This window comes from Wasmannia auropunctata, unplaced genomic scaffold (assembly GCF_000956235.1).
Source record: "Wasmannia auropunctata unplaced genomic scaffold, wasmannia.A_1.0 LD335990.1, whole genome shotgun sequence".
In the NCBI taxonomy this organism is placed as follows: domain Eukaryota; kingdom Metazoa; phylum Arthropoda; class Insecta; order Hymenoptera; family Formicidae; genus Wasmannia; species Wasmannia auropunctata.
Window position 1 is genome coordinate 387818 of NW_012026900.1, and position 16733 is coordinate 404550.

At 46.4% G+C, this 16733-nt stretch overlaps 2 protein-coding genes across 5 annotated transcripts in view; both read left to right on the forward strand.

Annotated features, from left to right (window-relative positions):
* The window catches only part of LOC105453958 (protein FAM46C), a 111454-nt gene extending 98236 nt beyond the window's left edge, over positions 1-13218 (forward strand). For 2 of the 4 annotated variants that reach the window (XM_011696259.1, XM_011696260.1), the window contains exon 2: positions 11818-13218. In XM_011696259.1, the coding sequence (XP_011694561.1) occupies positions 11818-13197 (1380 nt within the window). In that variant the 3' untranslated portion in view covers positions 13198-13218. Of the gene's footprint in view, positions 1-942; positions 947-1593; positions 1598-8748; positions 8853-11817 lie in introns of those variants that run through there. The other 2 variants (XM_011696262.1, XM_011696261.1) reach the window with 2 other exon arrangements.
* Positions 13198-14522, forward strand: LOC105453975 (the record flags this gene model as incomplete). The annotated part of the gene is made up of 1 exon (XM_011696285.1): positions 13198-14522. A coding segment is annotated over one exon (303 nt), but the record flags the coding sequence as incomplete, so codon positions are not given.
* Positions 14523-16733: the final 2211 nt, after the last annotated feature.

A 16733-nucleotide genomic window follows, 5' to 3' on the forward strand; every position in this document is an offset into this window, starting at 1 on the left:
GCTTTCTTCTGCTGATTTTATTGTTATATTTTACATTTATTTGCGGAGCAACTTTTTCACTATAATAGCTTCGTTATATAATATATTATAGAGTACGGATCAGAAAGCAGTCACGATTCTTTAAAGGAGGTATTTTCTGAGAATTAAAGCGAATCCGTTCGTCCGCATTCGTTCGCTTGGTCAGGAGTCCGGCTTCAAGCAGCGTGTGCACGATCGTCCAGCACATTCAGGAAGAATAGAATATATTACAAACATTTATCTCGAAAATGATTCGAGTTAAATTAATTCCTTGGATAATAAGGACGTTTAAACGGTGTTCAAATTCTTACTTAAGGAATCTCTAGGGAAAGACGGATACGCGCGCAACTGGTAGCTCGCTATTTCGTTGCACGCGAAGGTGCACCCACACTCGTCGGTAGGGTGTTACCGGGATTGGGCGGCTCGCGGGACACGCGAATCGCGTGTCCGGCGACGCGCGGCCCGTCGCCTACATGCGGTCGTTAAACACGACGGTTAGCGTGCGCTTTGCGTGTCGCCGTGAATCGCTTAAATCCGCCGAATCCTGCCCTCGACGTTGCGCCTCATTAGAAGGAAGATAAATGAAATAAGGCGGAAGAAGGATGCAGGTTCACGAGAGAAGGAAGAGCTCGTCCGCTTTATTTATCACCGGTCCCTAACTTTGACTTCTTCACGTTTCCCTCGCGCGGCTATATGTCATTTCGCGAGGTCTACGTCTACTTCTTATCCCACACAATATCGTGGCGCAGCGACCGGCTTGACGTTACAAATGGGAAAGTTCCGTAAACTACGCCGTCGTTAGTGATACATGAATCACGCACCGCTCGCAGTAATATACGCTATAGCACATCATTTAGCTCGTGTGCCATCGTAAATTCTATAGCCGCACTCGCTATATCTCACAATCTTCGCGATTCTGCTTGTACATCTTTCTCCCTCGTCTCCCGCCCTCGGCGGTGGCTTGCTATATTAATTTTTATTGCGTGTGTAATCTAATTTTTTTTTTAGTCTAATTTTGCGCGATTCACATCGTACTTAGCCTATGTATCTTCCGATATGCATCTTCTAACACGCTGCCAAGCAGACTAGTCTAGTATTTTTCTTCTATTTTTATAGTTGCGTGTTTTACAGTCGCATATTTTCCAGGAAAAATCCGATTTATGAAAGAGAATAAAAAGCTATCCCTTTATACGATTCTAAATCTGCACGAGTCGATATCTCGTTTCTTCTAATTTCCAACGCGAAATAAATCTCGTAATCCAATATATATATGTCTTCTAAAATATGATTAGATATAATTAAATCTTTCTTTGCTACAATCAAATAAATAAAATAAAAATTCTGATACTTTAGTCGAATATTTATAATTCTGAATGATTTATTTATGAATATTTATATTCATTCAATAAAATCGTTTCGTCTGTTTTCTGAACTTTGAAGACTAAAGTTCGTTCTTTTTCTCATCTTCCCCCGATTGAAACTTCGCGTTGGAATCCAACTTCTTTCGTTGTTACGTAGGACATATACAGGATCGATCGCGGGTCGAAGCACGTCGCGAGGCATCGCGACTCACACACTCGACATTAAATCGTCTTTCACCCGCGTCGTGGACGCGCGGATCTACCGCCTGCGCGTGTATAAAAGAGAGGCCTCGTGTGTCCGCGGGCACGTGTCGGATGATGACTCGCGTGGCGGCGGCGGCGGCAATTTTTCCAAGCCGCGCGGCGCGGAGTTCACGTTCCCGGGCGATGTAGGCCAGCGAATGACGTTTCACGCGCGAAACGGATTGACAGCGTAGCTCGCGCACACACATCCGCGACAGATACGTCTCTTAAATTCTTTAACATGTCGATGCGCGATCAATTATTTATCAGCACCTCGCCGCACGCGCGTCTATAGATCCGCGCCGGTGGCGGATTCGATAGCCGGCGTGCTATAAACTTCTCGCCCGATGCAATGGAATCGTCCGGCCAAGCTGTTGGCTCCTTGCCCCGCCACCGGCTTTCGCGGATCGTTGATCCATCCCGCAGTATATATTTGTATTCCCTCGGCTGGCCAAACGCCACTTCTCACGTGCGAAAATCGGGACGACGGGGGCCAAGGGTCAGGGTCGAAATTAATGAAGCAAGGAAAAACTGGCGGGACCCATTGACGTTTCTGATCAATAATTTCGTAAAAGTGGAAGCGTGATTAAATTGGTCGACGTGGCTCCCACATGCGGGCCCACGTTGGTTGGGAAAAACGCGTGATTTCTCCGAAACGCGTCTCGTGTGCTATCTATAATCTAGTAACGCGATATTGTTTTGCAGAATTGGCTCGTAACCGCGTGATTGGCTTGTGCGCAGATATTAGATAATGCTAACGCATGAGCATCGATTGAACTTTGCAGTCGATAACCTCGGCCCGTCATAAACATATCTCTCGCACCCCAGTTTGTGCCCCTTTCCGTTATAATTGAACTCCATTTAGGAATCGCGATCGATAAAGCGCAGCGCTCGCTCAATGACGCGACGCGACGCGACGCGTAGAAGATTCGGACGGAGAGTCGGCCGCGAGTCCTCCCTCTCCCTCTCCTCGTCGAGCAGCAATGTCTCGAGTTAATACACACCGGGAAACCTTCGCGCAGTGCAGCATAGTGCACGCGGTGTATACGTATGCACGAGTGCCTGGCACGGCCTGCCAGAATCTGAATCACGCGGAAACGATGCGCTCTGACGTCTCACCGAGGCGAAGATATATGTCTCGAGCCTCTCCCGGACAACCGTATCTCCCCTGACTGCCATCGCGCCCTTGTCAACAAGTATGTAACGCCGCGCCGGTTGCGCATATCGCGTCGCCCGCACATATTGCGGCGATGTAAGACGAGTGATGTATGTACGTTACCCGGGCGCTACCTGCGCAGTCGATACACATCGCCGGATAGAGAGTCGAGTCACGACGAAACATAATGACAGAAAGAGAAAGACAAGAGGAAAGTTCGTGCGTGTGTATGAATATGTAAGAGAGAAGTAAAGAATATATATAGATAGAAAAAGAGAGAGAGCGAGAAATGAGAATATTGTTATATAAAAAATGAAACAGTATAATAACATAACAATAATGAACATAATCGTAATAAAATATGTATTATAAATATATTTAAAAATTAAAAAAAGAAACTTATAAATAAACTTACAAATATATTTAATATAAAAATATATATACAAATATATCTAAATATAATAAATATATATAATACACGTACATCTAATTAATTTTTTAATGATGTCTATGATTTTTGCTTAAGAATATTTTTATGATTGCGCCTGCAATCAAAAATGTTGCCAAGTTTTAAGGAATTGAACTTCAGAATGACAAGCGGATAACGCGCACGCAATTTGTTTAATCTCATTCTATTCAAAGTGGATTGTATATTCTAATAGAATTTTAATCTGAATACGGCTGCGGTATTCAACGCGAGTGTCGGGCTATTACGGATGGAGCGTGCGAGAGAATATTGTGCAGGGAGGAGAGAGTGAGAGAGAGAGAAAGAAAGAGGATTGGTTATTCTGTGGCGACGAGTCGGGCACGACGAGTCAGACACGCCACGTAATACTCGTAATTGCGATCGCGAGCATAATACACATACGGAACGACTCGCTGAAAATAATGCGTTTCAATCCACGGACGCATCTCTGAGTTTATGTCTTTATGAATTTATCGCGCGCGCAACGGAGTCACGACTAAAACTAATAAAATATATCTCTCTAACGTGTCCCGCGATGAATTAAAAGCCGTAAATACATTCTGGAGAAACGTGTGAATCGAGTGACTACACGTTTATCGCCAGCATATTCGCAAGTTTGTACAGGACGTTTCGAAATTTACATCCGCGCGAGCGTCGAACTTCAGATTACTTTGTTGTTACGCAACGCACAATGATTTTACTAGATTATCTCGCGGATAATTTTCGCATTTGCAAGTATCTAGAATGTATAATGACCAGAAAATGAATGTGTAATGACGTACTTTGCATTTCCCAAGTTTATCACGTCCTTTTCATTTAAAGTTACTCAGACTGGCGGAATCGACACTTAATCGACAAAAACGAAGTTGAGAGTACTGAAAGTTGTGAAAAAGCGTAATCAAACTTTCGGTATGGCAAAAACGACCTTAAAATTGATTAGAGTATCACGTAGACGGCAAGTGATATAAAGTGAGTTTGGGACGTCCTGTACAGATGCGCGTTCTTTTCAACGCACACCTGCTTCTCCGATCAATATATATATATATATATATATATATATGTGTGTGCTATTTTATTTTTGACAAGTATAGCCTGTTAGCGTTTTTAATATCGGTACTCGTAACTACCTGATCACGTCTTCGGCGCGCCTTATCCCTCTCCTTAAACGCGACTTTACGATTTTATTGTTCTAAGATTTACGAGTCACGATTTTATTGTTTGAGCGGCGTTACCGATCGATGGCCCCATTACTATGACCGGGATCGTTACGTTACGCTGAATGAAAATGTATTATCAATTAAACCTGCCTCTATCTGGACGCCCGTTTAGCCCGCTGCGAGACAATTACAGGAGCGGTATACGTAGCTGGGTGGCACGCAACGTTTCAAGCAAACTGAATTAAATTTCAGGAGACTGGATTAAAGCGGTCGCCTTTGGAAAAAGGGGTTACTCCGGATCGATGTATTAAATATTTACCGTCCGTTGCATAACTAGAATTACTTCGTGTGCGCTCCCGCGATCTATAAATATTCAAATTAATAAAAACCATATTAATTGTAGATATGACTAAAATGCAGATCAGGCGGTCGTGCCATTTAAATATGCAATGAAAATATCGGAGGTCGATTGTTTACGAAGGCTTTTAATTTATCGTATTTTTATCTGCTTTGGGGTCTTTCTGTATAAAAGGTTCCTCTATTTTGTCGCTTTATACTCTTTCCCCAATCCCACACAATTATATATCGGAGATTACGTACCTCGAAGCTACGATTTTATATTTAAAACTTTTCCACGTATACGCTTAATAGAAATACTTTCACAAATTCCGCGCCCTTTGTCATTTTTTTAAACTCACTTTTCCGCTCTTTCCACTCTTCGCGTAAATCGTCCAACGAACGCGCTCGCAGTTAACGTAAGAAAATGCCTGAGAAAATGTAGTAAAAAAGTTGCAATAAAGTTTTTATCCCCGGGATGTATGACGGAAAATATATTTTTATTTACAAATGTCATGTCAGTCATGTGCTTTTTATAAGTATATTTTACAAAGGGATGATTGTAATTATTTCAATATTTTAATGCGTCATATAAAACAAATTTCGTTAATACTTTGTTAAGCGAGAAAGAAATTTTACAACCTGAATGCAGTTGTTTTTACACAAATTGTACGTTTTATGTGCAATGAAAATTACAGCATTATCATAGCTGATAATTTTTTAGTTGTCATCAAAATGTTGATTGCAAGCGAAATTACGTATATACATTGCAAGTTTTTACTGCGTCCTGTTTAAAGTACCGTAACTTTCTACATTACACGTTAATTTTTACTAATACACAATTAGTGTGTTAGTAAGAAAGGCACATACAATATATAATAAATTTTCATAACAATAAATCCCATAATATCCAAGTCTCAGATTTACAATATAATATTTCGTAAAATATTGTAAAAAAAAAATACTTTTGTAATTTATAATTTTATAATACGGTAATTTTTTTTACACTATTTTCTTCATGTAGGATTTTGAACACACCAACACGTTTGATTCTGATACAAAAGGTAGATTTCCAGAGGCGCGCGCGGAAGGACCTGTAATCCCGCATTACAGGCTTGTAAAGATACGATCGCACGGGAGATATCTCGCCGCGCTAATTCGTTGACCCCGCGCACAACTCGGCATTTCAGCGACGACGAGTTACGAACGCGCGGTCGTCGCGCGCGTCGCGGAGGCACGCGTTTCCGGATACGCGGGGCACACAGCGGCGCTCTTTCCGCGTTTTCACGTCGCGCGATTACTCGCCTTCGCGGAGGTCCGAACGACGAGGAATGCCCGACCGACGTTTGCAGCCGGGACGCAATTTGCGAGCGTACTATTTGGATTCCGTGCCGCCATCGTGCGTCGATGCTGTCTGATTGGCCGCCGTAATCTTCGCATCCGTCACTTTCCAATCTCCTCACGTGGGTAATTTGTCAACGGCTGACCTTTGCAGCGTGATTAAACGTGAATTTGAAGTTTCGCAGTTTGTTCCGCAGCGAGCGCTGCAAAGTGACGTTTCACTGCCGTTTTTCTGTCCTTTTTGGTATCGTACGAGTAATTCAACGGCGTGAAACGTAACGAGATAAATATTGAAATTTCCTACCATCGAGCGAAATACTTTCATAATTGATCGAATAATTTCACAGCTGTTGGTTCTTAATTATTCCAGTTATTTAATCCTCCAACCGAGGATGTTTTTTTTTCACTTTATTTGCAAGTAGCTCTAAATAAATGATTTAACATTTAACATATAACATTTGTAAATAAAAATATATAGATACAAAGAGAGGAACGCATTCCGCGAAAAGTTACAACTATTTTCAAAAGTTGTGCATACACATACACAGTCGGTTAACATTGAGAATTTCGCGATGAAAGCTTTTGGCCAATTTACAGGAGGTAACAAGAGTATTCGATACGTTGCAATTCCTGTTATGTTTGTTAAAAAAGAGCGCAAACAATCGACTTTTCGTCGCGCGCAGCCGGAGGGTAAATAAAGTGTGCAAATTCCACGCGTATAGGGGCGACGATTCCGCACCGGCGCGGTGTTATTCTGTAATATCGAGGAAAAACGGCGAAAAGATGGAAAAGAAAGGGAAAAAGTTCCGTCACGGCGTTCCGACGTTCGTAATGTCACCGAGTCTGCGCGGAGCGACGAAAATGCCGTGGAACCGCTGCGCCGCGCCGGCGAGACCACCGTTTTGAACCGCCGCGCCGGCAACCCGGCGATAAATAACCACCCGACGAAATTTCTCTTCTCACGATAAAATCGGCCGAGAAAGCGCGATTGGGGGTGTGGGGGAGGAGGAGGGTAGGGATAAAGGCAGCGATACTTTCGTTACGGTTTCGCTCGGCGCGAAATAGCGCGAGCGCGTAACGTAAACGCGATCACCCCGCGACCGGTTTTGACGTAGGCTGACGACTGCGGGCGGGTGTCGAGGAGGATAAAATCGATAGTACTTGGCGAGTCGCCGCCTCGTTGGTCCAGACCATCTCCCCCGACGCGAAGCCGCGTGGGCGTCCAGAAATATATATATATGTGTATAAAGTGTATATACCTACCTCCGTGACGCGTGTCTCTGCCCTCTCCCCCCTTTCCTTTCTGCGTTCATACGCCGCTCCTCGATGTACACCGGGTGTTCCCGACGTCTTTGTGGCCCGCGCTTCGACGACCGAGAGAGCTCCGCTCCAGGTTCTTTTCCAAGTCGCGGAGCAATTTAATCCGCTGATGTACTTTCATTTCCTGCGGAATGAACAATTGAACGAACAATTATTTCGTTTCCATCTTGGTACCTTATACGGGATTTAATTGTTTCGCGAGAAGTCATTTCGTGGAGATCTAATGATATATCGAGAGGAGCGTTAGAAAGGGACAATTTTTTCCCTCATTTTCGGACATTTCTCTATTTGCGCGCAAAACTCGCTGTGAGAAAGTTTGCAAGTCACTATACGAGAAGAACGTTTCTCTGTGATATTTTGCAGAAAGATTGGTTAGGTTTTTTTAATTTACTTTTTAATTTAGACAAACGGCGCGTTCCGGAAATGATACTCCAGTCGCGTTTGAGTCGAAAGCAGTTAATATCAACATACTGCTGCGCATCCCGTCATATATACCTATGTACATACATGTATAACGTAACACATTTCGTGGAAAGCGCAGCGATTCAATTTTGCATGACGTTTCTCGGTATTTCAATCTTTTGCGCAACTACCGGACGTAAATCGCAATTTTTTTTATAACCTCCGACGGGGGTCCCACGAGAATTTACGCGTTTTTGCGAGATGAAATCGATTCAAATTAAATGCCGCAAGATAGATTAGCCGAACGAAAGAAGAAGGCGCAGAGATTTCGCAATGTTTCGCCGTCTTAGAGGTCCAGATCGCCGTACTCGAACTGATCCTCGATTTTCCACAATTCTCCAGCCATTAATTCCTAACTATCGACACCCCCGTTACCACTGGGACACCCCGTATCCGAGAGAAAGAGGAGCGAGGGGCGGAGAGAAAGAGCCGAATCGAATCTACCCTCACGAACTACGCTCTTCATTCAGAGCCGCCCCCGCAAGTCTTCCATATGACGTCACGGAAAGCATCGGAGCATTCACTACCCCGCGCGCTCGCGCGCGCGCGCGATAGGCGGAGCGGAGAGGAGTAAAGAAAGACAGAGACGAGGCGATCGAGGATGCGCGCACAGCGATCTACGTCTACATAGGTCCAGGATTACGTCTGCTAATGGTAGCGGCCGATGATGGTGGTGGTGGTGGTGGTGCTGGGTGGTGGTAGTAGTAGTCGCGGCAGTAGTAGCGCGGTAGTAGAGAGCTTCGTACCCTGCTTTGCCCTCCTCTACCCCCCCGAGTGTCGCTGGTATTGCTGCTGCTGCGGTTGCGGTTGCCGTTGCTGCCGTTGCTGCCGCTGCTGCCACCACCTCCGGCCGCTCCTCCGCCTTTCACTCGCGCGGGCCTCCAGTTCGCTGGTGTCTCTCATCAGCTGCGGGTCTCTTCAAGCGAAAGCCAACCAAGTCCGACGTTGTACTATCTGTGTTCGATCCGACGTTGTATCTTCTGTTTTTTTAGGTAGATATACCCCGCGTTTCTCTCTCTCTCTTTTTCTCTACCTCAGTGATTCTCGGCGCGCTCCTGCGTTTACGCGGCCTTCCGCGGCCTCCTGGGAAACGCGTTTGTTTGCGTCGCACCTGTGGATCCGTGGATATTCAGTCTCCCCTCGTCGCTATTGCGTCTTACGCAGCCCGCCGAGGAGCGTCGATCTGAGGGACGCGCACCGCTCATTGAACTCGCTCCGAGTATAAATACACAGTCGAGTGAATATTCCTCGGATGTTAAGTGCCGGAAAAAACGTGATTTATCACCGTTCTTACTTCTACGAAAGGGACTTCTTTTACGGAACAACCTTTTTTCACGTTATCGCGTACCAGCGTTAAGGGAACGATATCGCGACGCGCGGCGATAGCGTGTTCGGTATACGTTCCAAATTATTGTACGAGTGGTGCTTTCTCTCTGTTGTCATGTCAGAGTTTCAAAAGAAGGTGCGTGCCGGTTCGTGAGGATTCGCTCGCTCGTTTTCTTTTCGCGGGTCGTACGAAAGTAACCGAATAATAATATAAGCGTTCGAGAATACGGTGACTTACGTGAGTAAACCCCTCTATTTATGACGCACGTCTGACGAGCGTGCGAAGTTGTCACGTTGAAACTGTTGTCTCCAGGCGAGTTAGAACTGCTAAACCGTAGTGTAATCAGTTGTTTCGAAAGTATTTAATACGTAAAAACAACGGCAGTGCAAACTAAAACTGAGCAACAAATCCTAATCTATCGCGATCATTAAAATTTCGTCTCCGTAGATCGAGACTCAAAATTTTATAATATGATTTTACCTCGAAGCGAATGACACGGTTGTGAAAAAAAATGTGAGTTTTCGGAGCACGCCTTGTCGAGAAATAGAGAGGTGACGAAAATGTCACGGGGGAGACTGATACGTTTCGAAAACGTATCCGTACTTCCGCGTGTCCGCGAGCGCTCTCGTGTCAATAAGCGGTAATAGTGGTTTTACTTTGTGCGCGTCAAAGGCATATCCATGATCTTGATTGCGCGTAGTGTCTGACAGAGATGATAGCTCGCTTTGCTGTTTCGAAACGTTGTGTCAATCGTGGGGGCTGAATAAAAGGGGATTGTATAAGCTTGTGGGAAAATTGACGTTTTCGGATATACGCGGGAAGCGACGCTCGCTCATTGACGCGCGATTGCCGAATAATTTTCTTCGCTAATGGATACTCCGGAAATCGCACGCCGGAAATGTATTTTATCATCGTTACTTTATCCAATCAATTCTCGTCTGCGACACTCAATCAGAACTAATTTCAGCAGTTTAATACAAGACCGAAGTTCAGTTCGGACTTCTCGGTTCGTCCCCGAGACACGACCTTCGCTAAATCGACGCCAGCTTTCTCATAGCCGTGTATATAGGACGTTCTACAACTCTTGCGGCGCCTCTTCTCGCCTCCGTTAACTCCTTTCATTCGCGATCTTCGATCAGCTGCGATTCGAGAAACACTTCCAATATAATTTTTTACACGTTATCTTTTTCTTCCGCAATCTTTCTGTTATCATTCGATATTCAGCAATCCGGGCGATTATATAGCGTGTCTAGACCTCGCGATGCGCTTCTAAAAACTCTGCTCGAGATTAAAGAGCCCGAACTCCCGGTCACATATCTTTCGTGGCGTCATACTACGAATCTGGTTTCGTGACATAATTGCTTTTGAAAAAGTACCTATTATCTAGAAACACGTACACGGTACACACATACAAGCAAGTCTGATAATAACCGATAGGCTGATTTCTGGCGACAGGTTGGCGCCGCGCAAAGCTCTGTTGCGGGAGACGCAACTCGAACGCGGGATACGAGCTAGAAATTCATTACGAGTGACGTCAGTTCTCGTTACGGCGGATACTGGTGTTTTTTCGGTCAAGAGAGAAAAAAATCGGCTTCGAGATCTCACCCCGTGAAATTAATTCCTAAACTATATCTTGCGGTGGATCGCAATTACTCGCAATTACTGCTTTCGATAGTTCAAGGAAATGCGTGCTCGATCGTCGCACAAATTGAAATTTCAGGGATAAAAAAGATATCAGCGGAGTATCGCGCGGAGTATCGACTTGTTGCGTTCTTCCGAATCCGGCGCACAAAAGCCAACAGCCGAGGGGGGCTTTGAATGCACGCTTGCACCGGCTTGCGTTGCGCACCCGGACGTAACCTCGTGGCATTTTCTCGCCGTGCACCCGTACCACTTCGAGCACTATGACATAGATACTTACCGAAGGGCGCGCTCGATGATGCACTCGTCGGAAATTCGCGCGATGCGGGAGAGACGTTAAAAACGTGAACTTTTTATTTTACCTTCACTGACCTTTAATCTCGCGCGCGCGTCTGCCGTTCCGTGGGTCAAATTGTGACATTGTACAACATCACGCGAGTTTCGAGAGCATTAACATACGATGACCTTTATCATCGCGATTTTACATTTATCAAAAAGTTACAATTTTCCGTTTAATTAATATAACGTATTTGCATATTCATGCGCATTTTTTTTCATAGATGAATGGCTTAAAAGAAATTTGCGCGCGTTTAAGATTTATTGCTGCTGTTAAAGATTACGATACGAAATGCGAATAATGTGGATAATAAATTGTTTAAAGAATAACATCGAAAGCTTTATGGAGACTAACAATCTCCTCATTAGAAACAAAGATTTTGGGAAAAATTATTTAAGAAAAATTTACTTGGAAGTCGTATAACAGAAAGATATTTTTGTACATTCTTTCTTCTTTTTACCAAGATTTCACATAGATGATACAAAATTCTTTACTACGAAAAATAGAAGATCTTGATTTTATGTATTTTCTTATCGAAAGATCTCTATAATTAATCAAATGAAACTATAAGGTTTACAATGTTCGTTTACGTGATTCAATATCGCTTGCAAGAGAATCGCATAAAAGTCTTCGTCTTTTGTGATTGTTGCAGTGTGGCTCTCTGGAGATCGGCGAGGAACGCCAGCGTCGGGTCGCTATGATGGAGTCACTCTGCCAGGTGAACGGCAGTAAGACCAACGGAGACCTTAGCAACGAAACCAACAACAACAATACGAACAACAATAACAATACCCACAACAACAACAAAAATAATAACAACAACAATAACAACAGCAATGCTACCGATTGTCCGGATCCTCAGCAGAGGTTGGCGGTGCTGAGTTTCGAGCAGGTCCGCCGCCTGAACGACGTGATGAACGAAGTCGTCAGCATTCACGGCCGAGGGAACTTCCCCACCTTGGAGGTCCGATTGAGGGATCTCGTGACGGTGGTGCGCAGCAAGCTGGAAACCGATCCGAGCAACGGGGGCGCCGGCATGAGGGTACGCGACATCCGGCTGAACGGCGGCGCCGCTTCCCACGTGCTGGCCACTGAATCCCAACCCTACAACGACCTGGACCTTATCTTCGCGGTCGAGCTGTCCAGCGGCCGTAATTACGACAAGGTCAAGGCCGCGGTGCTCGGCTCCTTGTTCGACTTGCTGCCGGAGGGCGTGAGCCGAAAACGCATTACCACCTGTAGCCTAAAGGAGGCATACGTAAGCAAGATGGTGAAGGTTAATAACGACGGTGACCGATGGTCCTTGATCTCCCTCGGCAACTCTCGAGGTCATCGAAATGTCGAGCTCAAATTTGTCGATTCCATGAGACGGCAGTTTGAGTTCTCCGTTGATTCTTTCCAAATTGTTCTCGACTCCCTGCTGCTGTTTTACGAGTGCAGCAAGTTGCCGATCGCCGAGAACTTCTACCCGACCGTGGTGGGCGAGTCCGTCTACGGTGATTTCCAGGAGGCGCTCTATCATCTGCACAAGAAACTCATCTCGACGAGGCATCCGGAGGAGATACGCGGCGGCGGCCTGCTCAAATATTGCAACCTACTGGTGAAGATGTACAAACCGTCTCAGCCGGATTACATCAAGACCCTCGAGCGATACATGTGTTCGAGATTCTTCATCGATTTCCCGGACATAGGTCAGCAGCGCTCCAAGCTTGAGAATTATCTGTGGAATCACTTCGTCGGGCCCGAGGAAGAGGCCCTGAAGTATCAGTACCTGATGCTGCTGCATAGCGTCGTCGAGGAATCTACCGTATGCCTGATGGGTCACGAGCGACGGCAGACACTCGCCCTGATCCAGAACCTAGCCTATCAGGTGCTCTGCCAGGAACAGCAGCAGCGGCTGACGAGTCATCAGCAGGCGCCGCAGGGTCCGCCTGCAACCTATGTATACGCCAACGGCTATTACTACGCGCCCGTGATACCAACGGCGGCATGCTACACGTGCACCTGCAACTGGATGGCGTGCTCCTCGTGATGCGACGATATCGGCGATAACGTCGTATCCCTAGACGTCGCCACCGCAACCACCGTAACCACCACGGTCACCGATTGTTGCTGCTTTAACCGACTCAGCCACATCGACTCTTACAGCCATTGGTATCAGAGATACGAACTCGAGGGCGAATTCTGTTACCTCTGCTTCTACGGCCTCTACTGTCCTCTCGAAGATCCCGGAGACTTTTGTTGTGCTTGTGGTCCTTGCGAGGTGCCCAAAAGTGTGGAGGCAGATGCCGATCATTCCGTGTCCAACGTCAAAGAATCTAAGCTCCTTAGTTGACGTTCGTCGGGGTGATGCGAGCTCGGGTGCAGGAGCGGTATACGAAAGAAATCGTCTCTTCGGCGTCGGGGATAATCGTCGGTGAACGCAGTAACAACGGAATCGTGGATCGAATAGGCGGCGTGCTCGGACGGCGAACGTATGATATCGTCGATGATGTGAGAAGCGGTAGGCATGTATATAGGCCGCGAAGCATTTTTGTCGCGAGTGCTGCTCTTACTCGGCATTTGTAAACTCGGGCGGCGGTTGCTGCAGCGAAGAAAACCGAACGCTGGCCAATACAGTTGCGGTGTGAAACAACAAAAAGACTATAAAGACTCCAGAAACGATGTGTTGTGCCTAAAAAAAAATATAAAAAAAGAGAGATCGGAGAAGACTACAGGAAGATACGACGGAAAAGACGTTCCTCCGACGAATTAATAAAAAAAAAAAGACAGACGTAACCGTAGTAAAAGAGGGCAAGATGGTCTTAGATTAGTGGAACGAGCGCCGCTTTTATTGACTAAACACGAATTTTCGGAGAAACGGATATCGGCATCGTCCCGGAACGAGCGTTTGTCGACAAAGCGGACGTCGACGTTGCGTACAGTGGATTCTGGACGAGGCCCACGTTAAGGAGGAAGCGGAAACGAAGAGAGAAGAGCTGAAGACGGACGCGAGAACTGGAATATGCCACGGCGGAGCTTCGTACAAACAGGGAGGAGAGGAGAGAGCGTTTGGAACGAACAGACGGCTCGAGCGAGACGCGATCCCCATGTTTCGATCTTTCCTTTGCCTCCTCCCGCCTGATTTTTCTCTCTCGCGGAGCTGATCGCGTACCGAGCAACAAGGGGAGGGAGAGACCGAGAGAGAAACAGAAGGAATAGGACAGGGCTGTTCACGGTGAGGGAGAATACACACGTTGCGGGCTACGGAAAGCTATATATAAATATATATAAATATAAATATATTTAAATATATACAGATATATGTATAAATTTATGTATAAATAATTAATGTGTGGCTGTGAACACATTTCATTTAGGTACTGTGTATAACGTGATAAGATTTAATTCGAGAAGATAATGTTAGCGGGGCGGCACGGCCGGGGATGCACCGAAGGGGGAACGAGCACACGGGCGGTGCGCGCGTATCGAGAGGGAAACGCTTCCAAGTCGCGTTTCTTTCTTTCATTTCTACGAGAACGCGAGCGAGCGTAAATACGGTAAAAATACACACACATACACACACACACACACACACACACACACACACACACACACACACACACACACGCAGGGACGTACATTCACATATCCACCGGACGTGTCTGACCGATCGTGCTTTTCTTTGGGCGATAAATACTACATAAGTGCTGAAGCGGGAAAAACGGAAAAGATACGCTAAAAAAAGGAAATTGTAGCTGTAATCGTTTTTTTTTTAATGGGCAGATGATTAGATCTCTCTCCCTCTCGTCGGAGAGCCGGATATGAATCCCATGTAACGCGACGAAAAAACCTTGCAGCATAATTCAGGCGAGTCACGGCGAGATATGCTCGAAGACGAGCGGAGGATTATTCTATAAATATTTTTCGAAACGTTTGCAGAAGCAGTAGTTCGAGAGCGAAGGGTCACGTCGAGCATTGTCGGAATATGTCGATACGCTGTATCCATCCAGTGCCGTTGTCCCGACACTCGCATATATCGCGCCGTAGCTCGCGCCCGAAACTCTGCATCACATTCCCGCGCGCGCGCGCCGGGGAGAACTCGCCAAACGAGAACTTTTTGGTCCACTCCCATCCGAAAACTGTCGCATCACGTTTATTTTTTTTCGCCCCTCTCTTTTTTACTTACTCACGTATTATCTATCGTTGAAAGAAAACTGCGGCTGTCGGCGACAGAAACCCGCGCGCGGTGAAATATTAATCACGGGTCCCCGGACATTCGTTTCGAAGGTGGCGCGTTTCCATGCAGCCTGAAACTCGCGGCGGCGGCGTGCGAGAAAGAGGAAGGAAAGGACAAATGATGAGGAGACAAGGAGCAGAGACCGAGCTTAAGAAAAAGAGGACATGATGGAGGATGAGAGAGATAGGAGTGTGAGCGCGAGGACGAGGGAGCGTAAAACTATATACCTCCGTGTATACGTCGAACGGGGAACGCGACTCGTATATTGAACAAAGAGAGTAATATCACGAATCACGGCTGATCGGCACGACGTAACGCAGACCCCGGTCTCTTTTTCTCTCTCTCTCTCTCTCCTCTCTTCTCGTAAGCGGCGTAACTCGGCCCGCATTTTCTTCACTAGATATCGTAAACATTCAGTACCGCGCGCGCGCGCGTGCGTCCGCGCGTGTATACGCGCGTTATACATACGCGGAGGCAGCGCGCGGCGCACGGGGTCTCGTTGCGTGTAAGTGACGGACACATGTATGTATACGCATGTATATATACACATGTATATATTCATGTGCACGTGCACATGTGCGTACGTACTTTTACGTACGTACGCGTCTCTATCATCTCTTCTTTTCCTCATCTCTTTCTCCACGCACATCCGCGCGCGTATGTTTCTGCGTGTGTGCGCGCGTATGCATGCGTGCGTGTGTATATGTGTGTGTGTATGTGTGTGTGTATATGCGCGCGCGTGTCTCCGTCTCCGTTTACGTGCGTATCCGTATCGACTGGTGACCCCGTTAGTTAGCTCGCTCGCTAACAGGCCTCGTTTGCCTCGCTCGCTCGCTCACTCTTACTTTCAGTTCGCGAGCGAAAGTAAAGGCCTAATAAAAAGCCCGCAAACTGGTTTTTCAGGTATATCGCGTGTTAATGCTAAGGAGATCCAGCCGCCGGCGCGGCCGGAGTGCCTCTATTGCCGGCCTATCGCCTATCGCTCTACTACCACCACCGTCCCTTCTCCCTCTTCTCCCAAGACGCCTCTCGCGTATATCTCGCGTATATCTCGAGGCCCTGCGGACGCTCGATCGCCGCCACCTCGTTTCACCTCGCCCCGCGTATTTCCGCAAAACGCGAGCTTCTGGGGGCCAGCAGCCGTCTGGCATGAACGGAGCTTAATTATCCGTCGATCGAACGTTATATCCGTATAGATCATCATTTGGATCCACTCGACACGCCGCGTCGAGTGGCGGATACTCAAAAAACTCGGTCCAATTCTTAATCTTGACATAATCCTATATATGTAGGATATTGTGGAACGTAGAATAAGAAAGATATTGATGTGGATACATAGTGTAGAAATG